General features: G+C 32.4%; 3 protein-coding genes and 2 long non-coding RNA genes across 7 annotated transcripts; 2 read left to right on the top strand and 3 right to left on the bottom strand.

Moving 5' to 3' along the window:
* Window positions 1-73: 73 nt before the first annotated feature.
* Window positions 74-1,811, bottom strand: LOC105837071 (rhythmically expressed gene 2 protein). 2 transcript variants are annotated; one of them, XM_012681549.3, is made up of 2 exons: window positions 1,420-1,811; window positions 74-714 (listed from the first exon to the last, which is right to left on the bottom strand). In XM_012681549.3, the coding sequence occupies exons 1-2, from the start codon at window positions 1,699-1,701 to the stop codon at window positions 259-261; spliced, it is 738 nt and encodes a 245-aa protein (XP_012537003.1). In that variant the 5' UTR covers window positions 1,702-1,811; the 3' UTR covers window positions 74-258. The 2 variants fall into 2 exon arrangements, with proteins under 2 accessions (XP_012537003.1, XP_028045917.1); XM_028190116.2 differs by having other exon boundaries at window positions 74-627.
* On the top strand, window positions 1,798-7,974 carry LOC118647154. Its single transcript, XR_004964466.1, has 2 exons — window positions 1,798-1,889; window positions 1,989-7,974. It is a non-coding gene; the product is annotated as an uncharacterized LOC118647154 (long non-coding RNA).
* Window positions 5,970-18,214, bottom strand: LOC105837069 (SIN3-HDAC complex-associated factor). 2 transcript variants are annotated; one of them, XM_012681547.3, is made up of 6 exons: window positions 18,012-18,214; window positions 11,823-11,925; window positions 11,399-11,552; window positions 10,993-11,161; window positions 10,668-10,827; window positions 5,970-10,296 (listed from the first exon to the last, which is right to left on the bottom strand). In XM_012681547.3, exons 2-6 carry the CDS (start codon window positions 11,894-11,896, stop codon window positions 9,876-9,878), a joined length of 978 nt encoding a protein of 325 aa, XP_012537001.1. In that variant the 5' UTR covers window positions 11,897-11,925; window positions 18,012-18,214; the 3' UTR covers window positions 5,970-9,875. The 2 variants fall into 2 exon arrangements, with proteins under 2 accessions (XP_012537001.1, XP_012537002.1); XM_012681548.3 differs by lacking the exon at window positions 18,012-18,214 and adding an exon at window positions 12,562-13,376.
* On the top strand, window positions 13,596-18,395 carry LOC118647153. Its single transcript, XR_004964465.1, has 2 exons — window positions 13,596-17,472; window positions 18,212-18,395. It is a non-coding gene; the product is annotated as an uncharacterized LOC118647153 (long non-coding RNA).
* Window positions 18,396-18,763: 368 nt separating this feature from the next.
* Window positions 18,764-21,270, bottom strand: LOC105837053 (BRISC and BRCA1-A complex member 2). The gene is made up of 4 exons (XM_012681523.3): window positions 20,660-21,270; window positions 20,265-20,566; window positions 19,319-19,699; window positions 18,764-19,227 (listed from the first exon to the last, which is right to left on the bottom strand). Exons 1-4 carry the CDS (start codon window positions 20,742-20,744, stop codon window positions 18,856-18,858), a joined length of 1,140 nt encoding a protein of 379 aa, XP_012536977.1. The 5' UTR covers window positions 20,745-21,270; the 3' UTR covers window positions 18,764-18,855.
* Window positions 21,271-21,277: the final 7 nt, after the last annotated feature.

Below are 21,277 nucleotides of genomic sequence, written 5' to 3'. Positions count from 1 at the left end.
ACAGTATATTACAATTTGTAATGTATAATATATCAAATCTCCAGAGGTATACGATATAATAAATAAAAGGAAATTAAATTGCATAAATTTATAAATACATAAATGTTGAAAAAATAATTAAATTTGCATATTTAACTTACTTTTTTTAGACTATCTTTGACACAAGTGTTCAAAATAAAAATGACTATTAAACATAAATTCTATTACCAAATCTAAAATATTGAATAATAAATAATTATCACTGTTATGTAATTCGTTCTAAATATTCTCAAAGTGTCTTTGAAGTTCATCCAAACTTTTAAAAACATCTTTTCTTGGCACTTTACTCTCATTAATCTCGTTATCATGCTTTATTAATAAGGCATTCCAACCGGCGCTTTTTGCTCCGAAATAATCGTTGTCCACCCTGTCACCAATGTGTATTGCTTCTTCAGGTAATATTTCTTCTTCTCGAAAATGTTTCACCAATCTCAATGCTTCCTCAAATATCGATAAACTCGGCTTTTCCATTCCAAAGTCATACGAAGTCAAAACAAAGGCAAAGTACTGACGAATTTGAACTTCTTCGAGAATTGATTCTAATCGTTGATCAAAATTCGAGATGACTCCCAAAATAACATTCCTTTTCTGCAAAGAATCAAGTAACTCAATGGTACCAGGATACTTATACCAACATTTGCTTGTGCCATAGCAACTTATCAGATTGTCAGCAACCTGGAAAAGAGAATAAATAAAATCAATAGTAAAATATTAAAGCGAACAACACATATATTAATAGAAAGTAAATATGATACAAAAAAAATTAAGTAGGAAAGTTTATTTTAATAATAAAGTTTTAACTCTATTGTTTAATAATTTTACTTATATAATTAACTCAAATAATTGTGTATATCTACAAGTTATAATTTTCCAATAAATATATTATACTAATAATAATATCCCTCTACATTTACAATGTTATGTTTCGAGATTTTTGTTGTAAATCGAATTGATCATAAATCAACATTTATATTTTATATAAATAAAACGTTATGTATAAACAAGTAAAATAATTACTTTATTAAAAATGATTATAGATCTCTGCTTAGAAAATGACAAAATATAATTTTTTTATTATTGTAATTCTTAATATATTATTTGCTTATTATAAAATTAATATTTAGTATAAACAGATTCACTTCTACAAATGATTAAAAACAATACTACATTTTTTAAATATAACTAATATATTTAGTATTATAAAATTAACATTTAATTTGGATTACTAATTAACAAGTAATCAGTTTCATTATAATCCACTAGTTTATTATTGGCAATATCATATCGATTGTAAATTCGAAAATTTGTTAAGTCGAGGTTGTCGTAAGCAGAGGGATAGCTGTACAGCTTTTACATTTTATTTCCATAATTAAACGTTACCTTGTCCAACGTGTCTGTCGACACGGAGGCATGCTGCTCTCTAAACACATTATGGACGATTGTTTTCCACCAGTTTCTCCATCCCAATCCAGTGTGCTTGCCGTATATCGGGTGCTCCTTGCTGAGCTGCACGAAGTTTGTCTTGAAACTTTGCGCCAATTTCCGCGGCTCGACAAGTAAGCCGTGCTGGGAGCCGATCTCGATGTAGTGCTCGAGCTTGGTCATCAGCAACGTACCGGTCACGTCGAAGGTCACGAGACGAGGTCGAACAGGATTGATCATATCCCCGATGAATTTTTAATGATCTTGGAACAATCAGACTAATTCGGACATTCGATGAAAAGCTGGAGCGAGTTTTCGGGGCCGCGAAAACGTCACACTCACGAATGCCAGCCACTACAGTCGACATCTGGCGAGCGATGACGTGGAGGTGGAGCCCAAGTTTCTGTTGGTTATCGACGCAGTTACAGGTTCGTGAATAAAAAAAATCCGGGGCCCCTACCGCAACAGGATCTCATATTTTATACTAAAAAAACGACTCATTAGAAATCCAGAATCTTTGTTTCCAGTTACAAATATTTTGCAAAAATTAGATACACAATCTAATTATCTACAGACTCTAAATATGGATTTGAAAAAGAAAGTTACTCGTCTACAAATAAACTGATTTATTACAAAGTTGTACATGGATACAAGGTGGCGCATTTTCTTATTATATAAAAAGGACCGATTATCCCGTCCGTTGCACAACATTCCGGCCAAAATTTGAAAGGACGCTTCTTCCGGCTAAACGAGAACCGACGAGATTATCGTTGATGAACGCGATATAATTAATGATAATATTAATAATATCCCCTATAAATATGTACACAATATATAATGTCCCTAATTATGCACAATGATTGGAATTATTTTATACATAAGTATATATACAAATGCGCGCTGTATATATATATGTAATAATAATAACCATAACGCGATTATTAATAATCATGATATATATAATAGATTTTCTCATCAAAAAATTCATTCGTATATTGTTTTATCAACAATTTATCTCTCATTAGTTTACTTCTATAATTACCTTTATTTCATTATTGACTTTGCTTAAACTGTAAGAGCTACGTAAGAAAAACGAATGAATTTCTCGTGATCTCGACATAACATATTACTAATAATATATTAATTTTATAGCAGTCATCATTAATTTATATTGTAGAGTTTCGCTATTAATATTTGCACAAATGAAAAATTAATCATATAATCTCAACTTTATACACACACGCACATTTAGAGGGATATGTATTTTTACATACATATCGTAAAAAATTTTTACTAAATACATTGGTCAGTCTCACAATCGTTATTTTTAATATTTATGTGAAATTTTTTACTCTCAAATCTCCTTCTCCTTAAATCTCTCCAATAAAAAGCTTCCGGATTTTCAAAACTTGTAGAAATCTCGAATTGAAAGTTAGATTTATCTTAAATGTAACTATATGTATATTACATGCCAATATCTTTCCTTATATAACATAAATCTAATACAAAATCATATAAATAAAATTCCTGCATTCTATCTTTCTTAAGTTCCAAAATGTTATAACTTCTCGAGAATTAAAATTTATAATCTAACTCAATATTTTATTAAGAACAAATTTACATGTTAAACTTGGATTGGTGTTGGAAACTTGTGCATAAGTGTGTATCTAAAGTCCATTTAAAATGTATTACAATTTAATATTTAAAAATTGCAGGATTTTAAGAAACAAATTTATTCCAATTTGTTATAAATTTAAAATATTTAAAAATTTATGTAAAATAAATTTATCAAAATTTAAAAACGTCTTCCAATTTCCACTAAGATTCAAGTTTTGTCGCGCTCGCTTTTGCAATTATTTTATCAATTTCTTATCAGAAACGCTCGATTTAGTTTTTTTCAACTCCATATGTATCCATTATTTTCAGACTTCAATCATTAAATTTTTCAGTATAAAAGTTAATTAAAAAGAAATCCCGAAACTTTTGCAAAGACAGGAGAAATATAAATTATATCGCACCACATATTTTTCGATTACTATTTCCTTAGATTCTGTCCTTAGATTATTAGTTAAATTGTAACACGCGAGAACACGCGCTTTAATTTTATTACAGCAAATATTTTATCATTACATATGTAAAATACATGTATTTTACAAATATTTATCTAGAAAATGGATGTATCAAAAATTTTGTGAACACAATCCGGTCGTGTTTCCTTATTACCTAGTCTATATCATAATAAATTATTATTATGATAATATAAGTAAATACACGCACTAAAAAACATTCAGTCGAACTTATTTCAAATATATTAAAGCTTAAAACAGGTCCGAGTAAAACTTTTATTTTTATAAATTATTTAGTGCATGTGTGATTACTTGTTATACTACAATAATAATTATTTATTATTTCATGTGTCCAGATTGATCTAAAAATTCTCCGATTAAAAATAAAACAAAATTGTAACATGCGCAGAATTTTTTGATCAATCTAGATATATAACTAGATTTAAAAAAAATTTTTTTTCCGGCGATAACAAACGCCATTGTAGCATGTGTTCTCGCGAATTGGTTATTAAAAGTTATCATGTAAAAGTAAAAAAAAGAAAAGAAAAATTAATGTTTGTTTTGAGATACCAATAATTTTTTGATAAAATAACAAATTTGCACAAATTTACGAATGTTTCGGCGATCAATATCGACGGATGGACCACTGACAAGGAGCTGATATTCAAATTTTCTCCAACATCATAATTAACAAAATTGATAACAGAATATAATTATTCAATTAAATATAAAATCATGATACGTATAAGTAATATTTTATAAGAATTTTATAAGAAATTCTAAATATATAGAATTCCAAAGATACTTTAAGATTGTAAAAATTAATTTCTTGCTGTAAAATTACAAACATTACTATACAATAGTTTAAGAAATTGCAGTTTTACAATTTGCGATCTTAATAGAGTTAAAAGAACATTCTCTTTATTCAAATAACTTCGTTGATCTTTTGCTCCTTTCACAGATGTCTCCGCGATATATATGTATATGATTTTATAAATTTTATCGTATTTTTACATCATGTATTCATATGCTTTGTCTTTTCATGTATCTTATATAATCTATTGTAAATTTTTGTATCCTGTACTTGTGCATATTTATACAATATCATATATCTTTATGTAAAGTTGTATATGCATACATACGCGCACATACACGCACGCGCATATGTATGTATATGTATATATTTTCTGGTAAATAAAATTTGAATTTACAATCTATTTTTCCTCAACTTTTCTAAAACTCGGTTTTTTTTTAAATATATTCGAATATTTTTCTGTTATCTTGATACGCCATTTATCATATCACACCACATTTCAATGTAAAAACATTTTGTAATTTTTTAAAATTTAATATGATTGATCTGTTTGAACGAATATTAATGTATCAACTAACAACTGATATCAATTAATTAATATTGGTACTATTAATGTGTGTGCTAATGGCGCTTAAGAATATATATTAATTAATTAATATCAATTTAATAGCTAATATTAATTGATCACTTAAGGACATGAAAAATAAATAATTTCCACGATATTGCCAGTGATTGCAATTCCCGTTATCTTTCATCGATAACTACATTTATTTTCTGGCAGTGTTAAAAAAATCACGAAGTAAAGATCACTGATCCATATAAAAATATATGTGCATACAATATACGTATAAATTTACTTAAAAAAAGGAATATGTTTAGTAGCGAAAATAAGTCAACTTATGAAATAAATAAATAAGGGAAGTTATCTGTTTTGCAATCCAGACAGAATCATAGAACTCGTTATCTAAGCTTTACCGAACTTCATAAATATACATCATATAAATGCAAAATTTAATTTAAATGTAAATTCAGATTTAAATATTTTGTGATAAATATTTAAAACTATATTTAATTTAAATATAAATTTGTGCTTATCTATCCTTTTTACTATGATCCAGTCTCGATTATCACATATATTAACTACGATAAATCATAATAAGAGAAGACAATAATTATCAGTATTGTATCTCACAATAAAGAGAAATGATAGAGATCATACAAGAAATGTACAAATGTGATCTATCGCAAGAAAAGGCGAACGATTAGCGTCATCCTTCGATAGATCAGACTTTTCGATGTTTGATTATGAAAAAACTGTTATAGCTTCCTGTTATACTACTATACGATTGTCGGTGAGCCTTCGCAAGTCCGATGGGCAATTTAAACGAGCTTTTTCTTTCTGATTTTCTCGGCAATATTTTGCGACTCAATGGTGAAACTTGAAGTAAAGTTTGATTTTCAGAAAATTTTAAATATAAATAATTACACATACAATTACACATAAAATTGTCGGCCATATATATGAATCTTTGGTGTTATGTCAATTTTCGTATATATTTTCGTCTCTATAATTTAAACCTCAATATATAATTTCATCAAATTTAGTGTCATTTATCTTAATTTTTTTCTTTTTATTAACTTTTCAAAACATACGCGATGTGCTGCAAGAGATTACTATTCTAGATCCACCATAGCAATTGTCAAATCCTAATAATTTTGATCATTATACTCGAAACAATTTGACGAATGGTTCTAAGTTTCAATTCTTGTTGAATAGTAATAAAGAAAACAATGACTCACGCTGGACGGATTCGACAATATTTATTGCACATTTCATATTTTCCAATATAATGTCAAATCCAACTTTTAAGGCCGGCATTCATAGTCGAGTCTTATTTCAAGATCGTCTCAAATAATGTCTTAAGATGTTAATAGGGCTCTGAGATTAGTTGATGGCATCATAACATAATAATTAAGATAATCTTAAATATAAAATTCAACTATAAATACCGATCTCAGAGTCATTACAGTTTCCTTTTTTTTAATATAATAACTTTTAAGTTCGTGGTTTCTTATATCCAGATAATGAAAAAATATAGTATATTTTTGAGTACTTGGGTATTTTACATTATCAAATATATATGCGCCATGACGCATATTTTTCAAAATAATTACATAAAAAGAAATTTCGACACATGGCAGTTCCACGAAGTCTCACACAATTTTCAATTTAATTAATCCTTGGCATAGATTCTCGGTTCCACGAATGCATAAATTTTGCTTTTAATGAATCTTTTCACATCAATTATTTTTTCTTTTTTAATCGTAAGGTAAATGTCCAAGTGACTGGATATGTGTACCTGTATATCCACACACTTATACAAAAATTATTAATCTCAACTGTTTTTTATTATAATATTAAAATTTAATTGTAATATTTAAATATTCAAGATTGTAACTAAATTTTAATATTCTAATAAAAAAAAAGCATTTGAGATTAATAATAAGTTTTTGTATTAGTATTTATAGGTCTGGTCCATCACTGGGACGCTTACATGAATTTTATCAAATGGCCGCCTTTTTTCTATTGTGCGTGTAAAAAAAATCTGAAAACAACCCCACGATCACAGTTGCGGCTTGTCCTCAACAGGTACTCGGCTTGTACATCTTTTTAGCCCGTTCTTCCTTCGTGTGTTTAGCGCTAAGAAGAGTAATCGAAGATGATCAAACAATTTATATTAAACATTTATCTCCGATTATTCTTCCTTTTTGTCTAATTAAAACTCCATGTCCTCAATATTTTTATATGGGCTCAAACGTCAGCAAATGTTATTATTTGTAAATAATTTGAAGTTGCTTTTTCATTTTTATTATAAAAAGGTCGACTTCAAATTGACAAGAGATCCATTGATAATGAAAAAAGTAATAAATGTCCCATATAGAGTGAGAATTGAGAGAAAACAAACTTTGCGCTAAACATGCAATCGAAGCATGCCCATCTCTTCTTTGTTAACTAGGAACTAACAGTTTTTACTTATTTAGTCTTCTCTCCCTTTCTTCCTCTTTCTTTTTCTATAGAAATGTTTCTGTATATAAGTATCATATACTCTAAAATTATTTATCAAAGATTCGCTGGTCCAGTTTGCCAATCTGATTGCCACTTTTAACTCCTCTATCTAGATCTTTCTTTTTTTCTAGTAATACTGTCTAAATACAGACTAAAACGGACTTTCGGCCCGCTATAATTGTTTGCGTTTATTTATTGCTATCGATCTGGGTCATTATCTGACCGTTCATTAATTTACGTCATGGAGCATCGTGATCTGGAAGGAGATGCAAGAAATTGATTTTTTTCCTTCTTGCCTCTTTTTTTGGACCCAGACGAGAATCGATTGGCAGCTTGGAACTTGTACAAGGTGTCCCGCAACAACCGTTAGATATCCTTTCAAAAAAATCTTTTTTGAATCTATTAAATTCATCAATTTTCTCTTGGTAAATGTGTAAAAATTCTAATTTTTCTATATTCAAATACATTTTCGTAATTAAATCAATCAATTAATTAATCGTTATACACGAAAAGTTTTGTTTTTCGTTTATGTGCTTAATTTTTAGGTAATTTAAAAGAGCAAAAAAGAAAAAAAAATCAGCATTTTCAATAATTTCCAAAAAGAATACAAATTTTCGTAATTTTATTAACCCTCAGGGTACTATCTGGATTAGCATAATCTGAGCAAATTTTGAAATGCGTGATTTTTAAACAAAAAGGGGTGGGAAAGCCGGGGGGGAAAAAAATTTTGGTTCTAAGCATTAGTCCACCGTTCGATAGAGCCAGTGTGTCCCTAGGAGCTAAAGGGCAAATGCCGAAATGCTTCGCATATTTTTCACCCAGTTTGTACGGAACGTTACAAAATTGCTGTATTAGGTAAAATCAAGTTTTGCATAAAAATAATTTTAACCGTTTTTTCGTAAAGTTTAATGCAAAATATTATCATATAGGACCGGTTGTTCCAACTTCTTGGTAAACTTACCTATCAGGTAAGCATTTGTCTATCTTTATTTCTTTTCTTAAATAAATAAAGACAAACATATATTTACCTAATAGGTAGTTTACCAAGAAGTTGGAACAATCGACCCTTAGTGCGAAATATGTAAACTTTTAAGTGTTATTTGTTGTTTCAAATTAAATTTAGAAATATTTTTGTCTTTTTGTTTTTTGAAATTGAATTTATTCGAAGATATGAGCCGACAAAGTTTGTGGGTTGCGCTAATCCAAATTTGTACTAATTGTAACGTTTTTATAGTGTACCCTGAGAGTTAAATATAAGAAATTTAAAACCTTGAAATTTATACACAAAATAAAAAATTCTCATTTTTAAGAGAATATTTTCATAAAATTTGAAACTTTTAAACTTCGATATTTCTACACGTAATTATTTAATATATTTAATTCTATAATTCAAAAATTTTGTTAAAGTAAACATTTTTTCATTAATTTATCTTTCATTAATTTGACTTGTTTTGACATTATCTTCGGTTGTCTCAGCACGTATGGTTTCCCCTTTAAGAGCGGTGGCACTTGACGTGTTAGAAAAGCGAGTACATAAACCGCCAGTTCGGACCGCTGCTCGGCATAAGAAATCTGAGCATCTCTTACTTTACAATATCATCACAGACCTTTGATGTGTGTTTATATTGCTTAATATAAGACTTAAAAATTAACAGCCCGAGAAATGGCGGTTTACGTCAGTCCATCGCTACAATTAATTCTAATTATTACAATTAGCACAATAAATGCCAAATGGCATTCAAACCTCCGCGCGCAAGCGAAGGTTTCAGAGCCACTTTGCTGCCTACAAATAGTGCACTTAATTCACATTAGCTTATATCTAATCGTATATACAGGGTTCTACTGCAACAAATTACTGTATTTTATGTTTAGATGTATTAATTTCACAGAATTTTTAATGAAAGAATTACAAGGATTCCTATAGAAATGTTTCGAACACTACTCATCAACAATCTTACTTTCGAGAGAAAAATTCATCATGCTTAAAAGTTTCTTTTGTTTTTAGAATTGACTAACTGTAAAACATCTTCCTTAAACTTCCATAAAAAATTTGTTAAAGAAATAACTTTTTATATTATTTATCTTCATGTATATACAACATGATAAAATAAAAAATAGTTTAAAGTTTAAACAATATAAAGAGGATTTTTAAAGTATTATTACAAGATTAAAATTTAAATATTCTCCATAAAGAAAAATCGTCTCTAAGTTGAAATTCGAAAAATTTTTTATTTAAAAGGAATAGGAAGTGACTACTGCAAGAATTGGATATAAAAAATTTACTTTATGTATCACAGAATTAAAACATTAGAACTTTTCGTTGAGGAAAAATTCTCTAGATTGAAAATTCTATTGAAAACTGCGATTAAAAAATTATCTAATAGACACCCTGTATACATATGTACATATTTATGCGTGTGTGTCTTCACAAGTAAGGAATAAATTAACCCTCTATAAAGGGCCGACATTAATTGGAGACCGACTGAAGTGACTGATTAGTAACGTTGACAGGTTGTAAGGTTTTGCAACTTGATAATTGATCAAGTTCTATGGGTCTTACAGCTTCCTCGATCATTTTCACATCCGCCTGAACTTGGACATTCTTCGCTATTTTGCTCTCACCCTGATTAGAGGATTCATCGTAACCGGAATCGGACGAGGAGTCGCTATCGGTCTTGGTTTGTTTCGAACTTGTTTCTGGACTTGATGATGGCGATTCGACGCTATGAACGGGACTGGTGGACGCAGAACTGTGAGTAGGACTGGCGACTGCTAAAGAAGTAATGAGCTGCTGCCTGGTAGTATTTACGCAAGATTTCAGATTAGACGGATACATTATGACCTCACCATTGGCACCTCTAAAAATGCTGCCACAGCAAGTGATTTCTCTATATAAAAACAAATATATAAAAAGTGTAAATAGAAATATATCTTCAATATAAGAAATATTCAAGATAATAAACACAAAGTTGAGAAATTGATAATAAATATAAATATTTGTTGAATCATTTTTAATATCCATTTTATATGCATATACATATATGTTCAGATTTATAAAATTTTCGTATAAAATTTTTTTAATTGTTCAAAATTCTAAAAATTTACTTTTTGACCTTTTTTAAAATACTTAATACACTTAATTTATTAAGTTAATATTCTTAAAATTAATTTATAAAATTCTTGGGCAAATAAAAATCTTAAAATTTAAGAATTTTCGTCATATAATTACTTGTAAAATTATATATTATTTTAATCTTACCTTTTATAATAAGAAGAATCCAAGAAATCAATATCATCTTCATTTATATCTCGATCTTGAACAAGATCTAATTGTTTTTCATTAGAGCCAATGTCATCGTCGTCGTCCGAGATACTTTCTGATCTACTCGAAGCTTTACTGTCCGTCAATCTATAATCTTCTATAGAATATCAAAAAGTGAAAAAAAAACATTATAATACGTTTATTAAACATTATCAATAATACTATTGAGATACCAATTTCTATTTTTCAATTTTGTTTATTATGCTTTCTAAATTCTGAATCACATTTAATAATCAAAATTTTGTATTTTAATTTAACCAACCATTCAAATCATCGCTCATTGGTGGACTTTGTTCCCGATCTGCTTCTGTTTTTACAAAGACATGTTTCTTTTTGGCAAGTTTGTCAGATTTATCTTTAAGTTTTCTTTTATTCTTTGCCTTGAATTTTGTTAGCGACTTAATACCAGGACCAGCACGTGCATCCACAACCTGCGAAAAGAATTCTTCTTAAACAAAATTTTAAATTTAATGTTAATATAATATAGTAGTTCAAAATATTGATTTCTTGAGTGTTACAGCAATCACTTATCAAACAAAAAATTTAAGATCTTATTATTCTTATATACAAGTAGATCAACAATTTGGAACAAAAATATATATATTACTTCTATTATTTAGTATTCTACTAAATAATAAAAATAAAATTATCATTTATTAGATACTCACATGTCTCCAGTTGCGTTCGTTTCCTGGAGGTAGCTTCTTAAATCTCTTTACTAGAAGCACACATGCATTGCATATCTCTCCACTACGCCTCTCGTCAAGTTGAAAACATAGTATAAAGTCATCCTCATACTTTTTACTATCTGTGAATCTCGAGCTGTAAAAGGATTTATTAATATGTAATATAAAAATATATACATATATGATTGTATACATCTATGTATGATAATAAAATACATCTAATATTGTAACATTATTAATGACATGATACTAACTTCTATTATACTTAAATTATATACATTTGCATCATATAAAGCTTCATTATTAGCATACATTGTAATAATTTATAAATTAAATAAAAACAAAAAATTGTACATAATTTTACATTTCTTTTCATTAAATGATAAATATTTAATGATATTTTTACCTGCTAGATTTGGCTTTGCAAATACAGCAGCCTGTACTAGATCGATACACCTTTGGTTTATGAAAACTGAACATCCTGTTCACTGTCTACGTCACTATCGTTTCTGTAATACATACATACATTATATACTATAATTTGATTTCATATGTCAATAAAAAATATTTTATACCATATATAAAAGTAATTGAATTAATTCTATTTAATAAATATAATATTTATATATATACTTAAGCAATATTCTTTAAAAATTGTAAAAAAAATAAAATTTACTTCTAAGACTCGAGATACTTATGCATTTTAATAAACATATAAATAAATTTTATAAACAGTACATTATTTAAAATATTAAAACAAAAATTAAAAATGATTGCTAAAAATAATACACTTGTGCAAATGTGAATACAAACCTAAAATTTATAAAATAATGCTTATAGGGCAAAACATGACACAAGGTAAATATGGACGCCATGAAATTGCAATAAATGCAAAATTAAAATGAGTAACATAAAACCAGAAATAACAATGACATACATACAAGGGATAATTATAAGATATATAAAAAGAGGATTTAAAAATATTAAAAGGTTCTTTATAAAAGGCAAGATTTTTTATAAAAATGAAAATTGCTTGTAAAATTTCATAAAATTTATAATGTATTTTATTTTACACGTGTCAGACGCAAGCGCTATAAAATTGCATATGCTAAATTAAAACTGATACTTGAAGTTGGGAGACATGCCTGAAGTTTGCGAGACAACACAGCAGCGGATAAAGTGTCCAAAACGTATGGTCGTCGCGAAAATAATATTAAATATGTGTCACGATGATCACTAATTCTATCGGGTAAGCTCGCGGCTACCAGCTTCATGTTTCGCCGAAAAGTCACGAAGAGTCCGGAGATTCCGAAGATCCCGAAATTTAATGGAAGAGAGCGTTTTCGACGGTGAAAAAAAAAGCACTATTGCCTGTACAATCGAGAGATCGGCACCCGACACTTTTCTTCTTTTTTACAAAACAAAAATGTTCTTTCCCGCGACGGTACTCCAAAAAAATTTACTTTCTTCTAATTTCCTTTTTCTCCCGAATTAAAATCAACGAATATCCGCGCGAAGTGAAAGGCACTGGTGGCAAAGGAACGTGTCAAAAGTGACGCCGCTTCAATTCGCTCCTTCCCAAAATGGTTCTCCGCCCCCCTCGGGACAGTCACAGCACTCCTTCGACTCCTTGAATTCGGCTCCTCCCTAGGTTTCCCAAAGCTGACACCTTCGGTGTCGAAATCGGCGCCGAGAGAAAGAAAAAAAGAACTGCCGCCGAAAACGTGCTCTGTGCAGAAGCATACACGCCGACAATTCGACTCGCAAAAGCCACTTGCTTCACCAAAATGGAAGTGAGAAAAGATCACCGGTCGCGCGACACGGAGCTTCCACTTGCGAACGCCTGCACACCGCTTTCCAGATTATTCCGGGTCTTTAATCGCGGCGATCCTCGCACGCGCGCGCGCGCGGATGTGTGTGTTTCTCAAAGAAGATTGCGTAGACGACGGCGTTTACACGTTCGCGACGCATTCAGACCAGACGTGCGTGACGCGCGGTGTACACACGGCGACGTGCGAGAAGCGTGGCTACGCTACGTTACGCGCGCGCCGGGAAGCGTCACCAAGCGGCGTGCGCATGCGTGTGCGCGCACACGCACATCTCTCCCTCTCTGTTCTCCGCCGCGGGTATGCTTCGTCGTCAAACATCTCCCTCCCGTCCCATCCCGCAAACGGAAAATTGCCCTCGAACTTCGCTCCACTTTGCTTTACTTCGCTCCGCGTGAAGCATTGCCGAATTCTCCCCTATCCTCCGTCCCCCCCCCCCAAACGAATCACTCGTCATCTTGAATCACGTTGGTCCCTCTCGCACGAGCTGAACGCGACTTTATTTTGTGCAAGCCACGCGTCTGAAGTACGCTCAATATGACGGAACGAAATTATCCTTTCCGTCAAACTTCACGCTGCAACGTGAAGTTGGACTGCTTTAAACTGGAGGGAATTTCGCTTGTTTCAATTTGTCTAGTTCTGCTTTTAGAATTCGTCTAATATCGTACTATTAAAATCTAATAAATCAAGAGTTTTTCAATCGTTATATCGCAAGAATTCAAGTGGGCTTACACAAATTTCAGAAGGTAAATAAATTTTTTTCAAAATTTTTGAACAAACAAAAATGTGAGCGATATTGTATTTCTTTACTTTAATCGGAATAATATTGTAATGAAATCACTTTTAGGTGTCTGATAAAAGACACGTTATAAAAGCTACGTTATAATAAAGAGAGAAATTAATGATGTATCTCGACAAATTTGGCTTTTTATTAATAGCAAACATTATTTGACTTTTTTAATGTATAGATTGAAAAATGCTATAGTAAATAGTCACAAATACTCTCACATACAAGATTTTCGAAAAAACGCGTATTCGTACAACGTTTAACGATTTATCACTCTTCTATTCTTTTCAAATAGAACTTTGTCAGAATACTTTCAGCATCATTTTCGAGAAGTATCGATGACCGGAGGCTGCGCAGAAACGTTTTCTCGACAGTTCGTGACGATCAGCATGAGACGATTCATTTACTCTCATTCGACATTATTCGCCAGACAGTTTTCTGGCGCTCGCGAGATCTTGTTTACCGAAATTTAAAAGCGGGTCAGCAACGTCAGCCGGCCGGCCGGCCAATGGACACGAGGAGGCTGAGCGGAGGTTGTGGCCGAATCCGCGTACTCGATTGGCCGGCAAGGCGGGAAAGCGAAGGAGAGATGGTGTGTTATGCACGCGCAGAAAACTCGTTCTCCTTCGCCGTCGCTCACGACTACGTGTGCACGTGCACTCGTTCACGTATGTACACCTCGCTAACGAAATACTTTCGAATGACAAGGTTAGAGCATCGAGGGAGCACCCCGCAAATATATAATGGAATAATTTGCTTTCATAATCAAATTTCTCTCCAACAATCTCCCGTATTAATCTCTAAAATGTAATTTCGATGATGTTAACTTTATATTAATCATGAAGAAGTATATATTGTTGGTTACTTATCTGCCAAAATTTTTCTTGAAGAAAAAAAAATCAGCATTGACAGATCCACGAAAACGTAGACTCGTCATTATTAGAAAACATTGAGAAAAAAAAACGGTCTGCAATTGTGCACATAAATCGCATCGTTTATATGAATTTAGTTCAAATTGTTCGATCTTGTATCGGAAATAAATGAAAAAATCATGGAGGGCTTGTTCAAAAAAAATTACAATATCGTTAAACAAAGTTAGCGCCGATCTCCCCGAAGGCCAAGTGGTATAATACAACTGCAACGTATCTCATTATGAGATAAGACAACCTCGCTCAGAGCTATTAATTGATAGCTACAATTCATCAGTTGTTTACTTCAAATATCAGATTCCGCGATCATGTTTTTCCCCCACATGTTGCTACGTTTATTTGAAATAATGTCGCATTGGTATTTTTAATTCTTTAATCGCGGTCCGGTTTAACTCCATTCGTTCCATCGATATATACATATATATACACCGAGGAAAAAAGTTAATTTGACTAAATTTTTTAACTCGATTAAATTTCTTTAGTTCACATATTTATGTGTTTAAGTTAAATATATAAAATATTTAAATTGAAATTAAGTGTAAATATCGTTATTAAAATACGACGCGTTTCAATTGTGAATGCCAGGAGAATATCTCCGAATTTAAAGCTCTCGGTTACACGGCAAATTTCGCTGAGGAGAAAAATATGGAGATCGCGTAAATATATTTAAGAGAATAAAAAAGTGACGTTATTTCAAGAACGGGCTGCGCCTCGCATAATAATTCGCACATTGCACTCTGTTTTGTGCTTTGTGCTATTTTTAGTCCATCCGTGTTTTGTCGACACGCTACCGCTGTTTTACTTCTACATTGCGCTCTTCATTTCTTCTTTCTCTTAATCATCTCTTCGCTCTTGCCGATTTGTCTTTTTTATAAGTTCTCTATTACGAGCCCTTACATCGAATTAATCTTGGAACTATAGCTTTCGATTCATGGATCAACTCTCCGAAGCTTCGATATTCACTACGGATTATGTTAATGAGAAAATAACTCGAAAGAAGAGAATCCGTATTCTGAACGAAGTAGACGTTTATAAAGTATTAAAAAATTTAGTTTTAACACTTAATTTATAAATTATAATAAAGTTCAATGTTCTTTAGACCTGGCGAATTCTAATGTGTATTTAAAAAATTGTTTTAAGTCAAGAATTCTAATCTACTTAATGAGCAGGTATTTGAGCTTCGATATTCTAGGCAAAATCGACAATACGTTTATTCAGTCTCGTACTAACCCTTATACAAGCAACCCTTTTAAAAATTAAAGTTTCTTTTACTTCCATTCTTTTTGCAACTTTAGTATTTTGAATCACTGGATTTGAAACTAAAATCAAAATTCCAAAATTATTAATTTAATATGCTCAAAGTCCAACAAATGTTAGTTTGGTGTAAAATATACTATAATAAAAATTTACCAATTTTCGAAATACAAGATGTGGATCAAAGTTGTTGAAATTGTGAATTTTGAAAATTATCAAACTATCCGTAATCAACAGTTCTAAAAATCTCTGTACATCAAATTTCAAGAAGTTTATATGTAAGGGAAAATGTATACTTCAAAGAATTAAAAAAGAAAGATGAACGCCGACGTGTCATGCTCCGTTTTGTAACACCTCGCGGAAATATTCGTCGACTGTTAAATCTCTCGTGAAAAGGGCCGTAACATGTGTCCGCGTGTATGTGCGAGAAGAAAAAATGCTAATACGCTTTCCCCTGATCGCATACGGCGTGGACGACGCGCAACAGGAACGCCGAAAGGGGGCGAAGGGAACGCGCGAGATGACGTGCAAGAGCGCGGCCGCGACATGGCGCGTGGCTGCCGCCATCGTGGCCACCCTCTTCTCCCTCCTCGTTCCCCTACCGACCACATGATCATCGGCAAAGCGTCAAGCTGATAGAACTTCACGTCGGATATCGCACGATTATCTTGTACATGTCGATAATCTCATTAGTCTCGGAGCTGAGAATTTCGGAGTTCGAGAAGGATAAATATGCGATTAATACCAAAATATGCCAGCAGGTCGAATGCTATTAAGTGCTAATGAAATGTGGCAGGAATATCGAACGACAGGCGTGACAGCCGCGAGTATCGAGGCTTATCGTGTACGCGAAAACGAGAAACAAGTCTCAAAAATAAGAAAAAGCAAGACGAACGATCTATTTTACTGCCGAGAACACGCTGCGCGCGTAAAGATGACGGATAGGTGGTTGAGCAGGTTAGGGTTAAGTCAGATTGGGCTAGGTTACGGTAAGCTTGACAGCCAGACGAGGCTGGAGTCTGTTCTTTTTAGCTACACATATTGTCGCGCTCTCCATTTCTTATGATAAAATAAGTCTGTGTACCGAATTATCACGCATCATTTTTCTTTCGACGGAAGAATAGCAGATACACGGAGGATACGGTCGATGGAGCGGCACGAACGGTATTCATCGTCTATTCATTGCCATGACGAGGGAGCGGGGAGGGGGAGCCAGCCATACGATAACGGCGGTAGCGACGGCGGCGCACGCCATGACAGGTGATACCTGCGACGCTTACGCGCGGCACGAGAGATACGGCACGACGCGCGATTACAACTTGCAAACAAACCGGGGAGGAAACAAATCTCGGGCGATTCGCGTGCGAGTCGCGCGTCGGATGCCGCGCGATGCTAGAAGCGCCGTGGGAAAATTGCGACGCGGTAGTCAGCGTGGACAGGAAAAGCTGCGTCGCATTCGCCGCGAGGAGAAAACCGCGGGAGAGATGATAGTTCGTTCGCGAATTTCGCGTGACAAGAGAGAACCGGCGCGACGACGATCGTTGGCGCGGTCGCAACGTCGTGAACTCATTGCGGTAGGACGGACAACGCGAAGGTGGCCACGGTGACGGCGGCGACGACGATCGGCGCCGCCGCCGCCGCCGCGAACATATTTGCCAGTCGCGCGGCGTAAATAGACACGTGACACTCCCGCACTCGGCGACAATTTCACGCGACGCGTCATCGCGGCCACGTACGCGTTGCGAATCCGCAAACTTTCCCTTAATATAATAAAACGGCACAACGGTGTAAGCACTTACCTCGAGCCGTGAGACAGGTGACGGCGGCCGGACACTTTTGAGATGATCAAGCTCTGCGCACGCTCCTCGCGCTGCACACATACGTAGGCGCTGCCAACGAGGTTGGAGAGAAACAGACAATCCCTATCGCAGGACGCACATCTGCACTAGGGAATAACATGGCACTCGCGCATCGGCTAATCAGCATCTCGCTTTTACAGAAGTAACATGCGCTCGGTGAAAGATGATTGGCTATTGAGAAGTTGCCGAGGAGCTATGTGCGCTTCACGATTCACACAGATTCCATGCGCAGTTGTGAGATCTGGAGCAGCGTAAAATACAGAAAATATTAGTTTTAACTAATTTTTAAACTAATAAATACATCCAAATAAACTTTTGTACGAATGTTTATTAGTTTTATTAGTATAACCATTTTTATTTATTTCATAATGTTACTTTCTCATTAAATTTACAAATAAGTATCGCAAAACATAATTTTACATACAAATTAAGAGCCTTCCTCCACAAAATTTAATAACTTTTAATCTAACAAGAGAACGGTATTTAAATTTTACAAATTATATTAAGCAACATAATATGATAATAAAATCTATAAAATTATACAATTTTTGATAATATTTTAAGATGTGCCACGTACCATCTTAAATAATATGAATATTTGTATATTCATTGTTCTACTTCTGAACTTCTGATTCATCTCAAAATTTTTTTTAATTAATGTAACTAGAAAAAATAAAAAATATATCAGTATCTACACACATTGGAACCAAATAGTTTTTATTTCAATTGCAACTATTAAATACATTCTTTGTAATAAAATATAACCTTTTTTTAGAATAAATTATTAAAAACGATTATTTCTGACAGAGTTCGCTTGAAACTTTTGAACAGTTTCTATTATGTATGTTAACAATTTGTTAACCATCGTCGTATTCGACCATCTAGGACTGTATGGTACATCATCCAATACCTCTTTATACAATGTACCCTGTGATGTCATATGGTATACTGACTGCAATGTAATTTGTGGTTTCTCTTTCGGGAACGTTAATGGAAGATGAAAATATATAAGAAAATGGAAGTCTCGATGTTCCATCAAAATAGCAATCCAATTAAATTCCGTGGCATCATATTCCAGTATGCTGCCACGCTGTAAGACAATTAGAACCGTAATAAACTCCTTTCTGCTTTCGAAACATTTAACTACGCTGTTTATCTGCAATAAAGAGTATGTGTAATATTTTTATAAATCGCGCAATCCTGTACAATGTATATGAGAAATATGAGAAATATGATAAATTATGTACCTTCTCTTCTATAAATTTGATCACTTCGGGAACATAATCCATTAAATATTTGTTGGGTGGTAATGGTGGAATATGCAAGGATTCCGGGCCACCAAAAGCATCCTCTAAGGTCTTAGATAAGACAAGTTGTGGCAAAATACGATTCCAATCTGGACCATAAAATGTAACTAGAAGCATCGCTTCGTCATTCTGCGATTTATTAATACGCGGAGGTAATCGAGAATAATCTAAAGATATGCGTATTAGAAATCTTGCCTCTATAGGCTTTGATCCTAGTGGTAACATCATCACTTCTATATCTTCCTTACATATTTCCGTTTCACCAACAAGAGTGCTGTATTCAAACTGCAGTCGATCTCCTTGTTTTGCAAGTGACTGAATCTGGAAATATAAAAAAAAAACTTTTGTTTACATACAATTGTCACAACTTTACATCAATCATGTAGAGTATTTATCAAATTTATTTTATACTACAATTAATAAGAATTTTTAAAAATGTAAAAAAAATACATCAATAACTCATGTAAATTAACTGTTGGTGCAAAACATTACTGTGTCTTACAATATTACTTATTTCAAATATTTTATAAGTTCACATGTGTGAAATATATTATAAGTCCATAACAAATATCAAATTTGGTTATGTAAATCTTAGTAATTTAAAACTTTAGTTAAGAATATTAAAATAAAACAAAAATTTGACTTATTATCCCAACTTTTCTTAGATATAATTTCATATTTTTCTTCAAAATATAATTTCTTAATATATAATTTCTTTGAGTATGTTTTTCTAAAATTTGCAAAAAGTATCTTTTAAGACTATTATTAAGAAAAAATATTCTTTATTATAGATACTTGAAAAAAAAATTGAATAATCCTTTTTTTAGAATAATTAAGTAGAATATATATTTTTCTGTATATACATGTAATGATAACTATAATTTACCTGATGTTCCTTGTAATACACTAACAATTCTCTTAGTACATTAAGCAGTGCATCATTATCATTAGGATTCCATTTAACAAGACTAGGCACCGAAGTAGATAAAATATCAATGTCTGGGTCCATTAAAAAATTCTGATCATTGAATATGAAGTCTGGTCCCATCTCTGGACATTGCGAATCAAACAGTATATTCCATGTAAGGTGCTCTCCAGCATAGGGAATTGATAATTTGAAACAATCATTCTTGTTTCTGTCACAACTCGACGACACCGAATCCAATTTTATCAAACCATAACAAACACCTTAAAACAACATTCAACATGTTTGCAATAAAAATGTCAATTTTACAACATTAAATGCAAGTGAAATGAAGATTAAGAATAGACATGTCTCACCTAATCTCTTGGTTTGTAAAACACGTTTCAAAAGCGGTTCGATGTATGAGTCTATGGTGTTCAACAGGGGATGTTGATTTAGCATCTTATTGTCAAAGTTGAGGAAAGTATTATCGCATAATCAAATATGAGCGAAGCAAGTTAATATTACACTATTATAAAATGATTTGGACTAAGCAGCTCTTATCTGAAGTACTCCGTATACGATCGAAACAATTCTCGTTATATATCATTCCCTTTCAAAGAATTGACATTTAACATCAACAGTTCAATGTTTCTCGAACTATATATACCAGTCAGCATAGAGAATTGATAAGAAATGCGAAATATAGCATCTCCAAGGATTCTAACAGAGTTTATATATACTATATATTATGTATATAGTACAGTGAACAATGTAGTTGTTTATCAATCTTTAATCGGTGCTGCGGTCTGTGAGATCTTGATTATTTTGACGATTTTAATTCAGGTCAACGTTGATTTCGACCAATTCGTTGTGTCTTCCTTCCATTCCATTCCCTCTCGTTTTATGTTTTATGTTACAACTATGAATATAAATAAGAAAGACAGAAGAGAAACATTTCATAAAATCCAATTAGGAGCACAGCCATAAAACTT

Source organism: Monomorium pharaonis, chromosome 8 (assembly GCF_013373865.1).
Source record: "Monomorium pharaonis isolate MP-MQ-018 chromosome 8, ASM1337386v2, whole genome shotgun sequence".
Taxonomy (NCBI): Eukaryota; Metazoa; Arthropoda; class Insecta; order Hymenoptera; family Formicidae; genus Monomorium; species Monomorium pharaonis.
Note: the sequence above shows the minus strand (reverse complement) of the source record. Positions and strands in the feature narration are given on the sequence as shown.

Coding starts and splice junctions, on each gene's coding strand:
- LOC105837053 (XM_012681523.3), bottom strand. CDS start 20,744: ATGCTAAATCAACATCCCCTGTTGAACACCATAGACTCATACATCGAA. Junction 20,567..20,659: donor TTTACAAACCAAGAGATTAG/GTGAGACATGTC, acceptor TGTTGTTTTAAG/GTGTTTGTTATGGTTTGATA. Junction 19,228..19,318: donor TCAAATTTATAGAAGAGAAG/GTACATAATTTA, acceptor TCTTTATTGCAG/ATAAACAGCGTAGTTAAATG.
- LOC105837071 (XM_012681549.3), bottom strand. CDS start 1,701: ATGATCAATCCTGTTCGACCTCGTCTCGTGACCTTCGACGTGACCGGT. Junction 715..1,419: donor CGACAGACACGTTGGACAAG/GTAACGTTTAAT, acceptor TCTCTTTTCCAG/GTTGCTGACAATCTGATAAG.
- LOC105837069 (XM_012681547.3), bottom strand. CDS start 11,896: ATGTTCAGTTTTCATAAACCAAAGGTGTATCGATCTAGTACAGGCTGC. Junction 11,553..11,822: donor TGCAAAGCCAAATCTAGCAG/GTAAAAATATCA, acceptor ATCCTTTTACAG/CTCGAGATTCACAGATAGTA. Junction 11,162..11,398: donor ACGAACGCAACTGGAGACAT/GTGAGTATCTAA, acceptor TTCTTTTCGCAG/GTTGTGGATGCACGTGCTGG.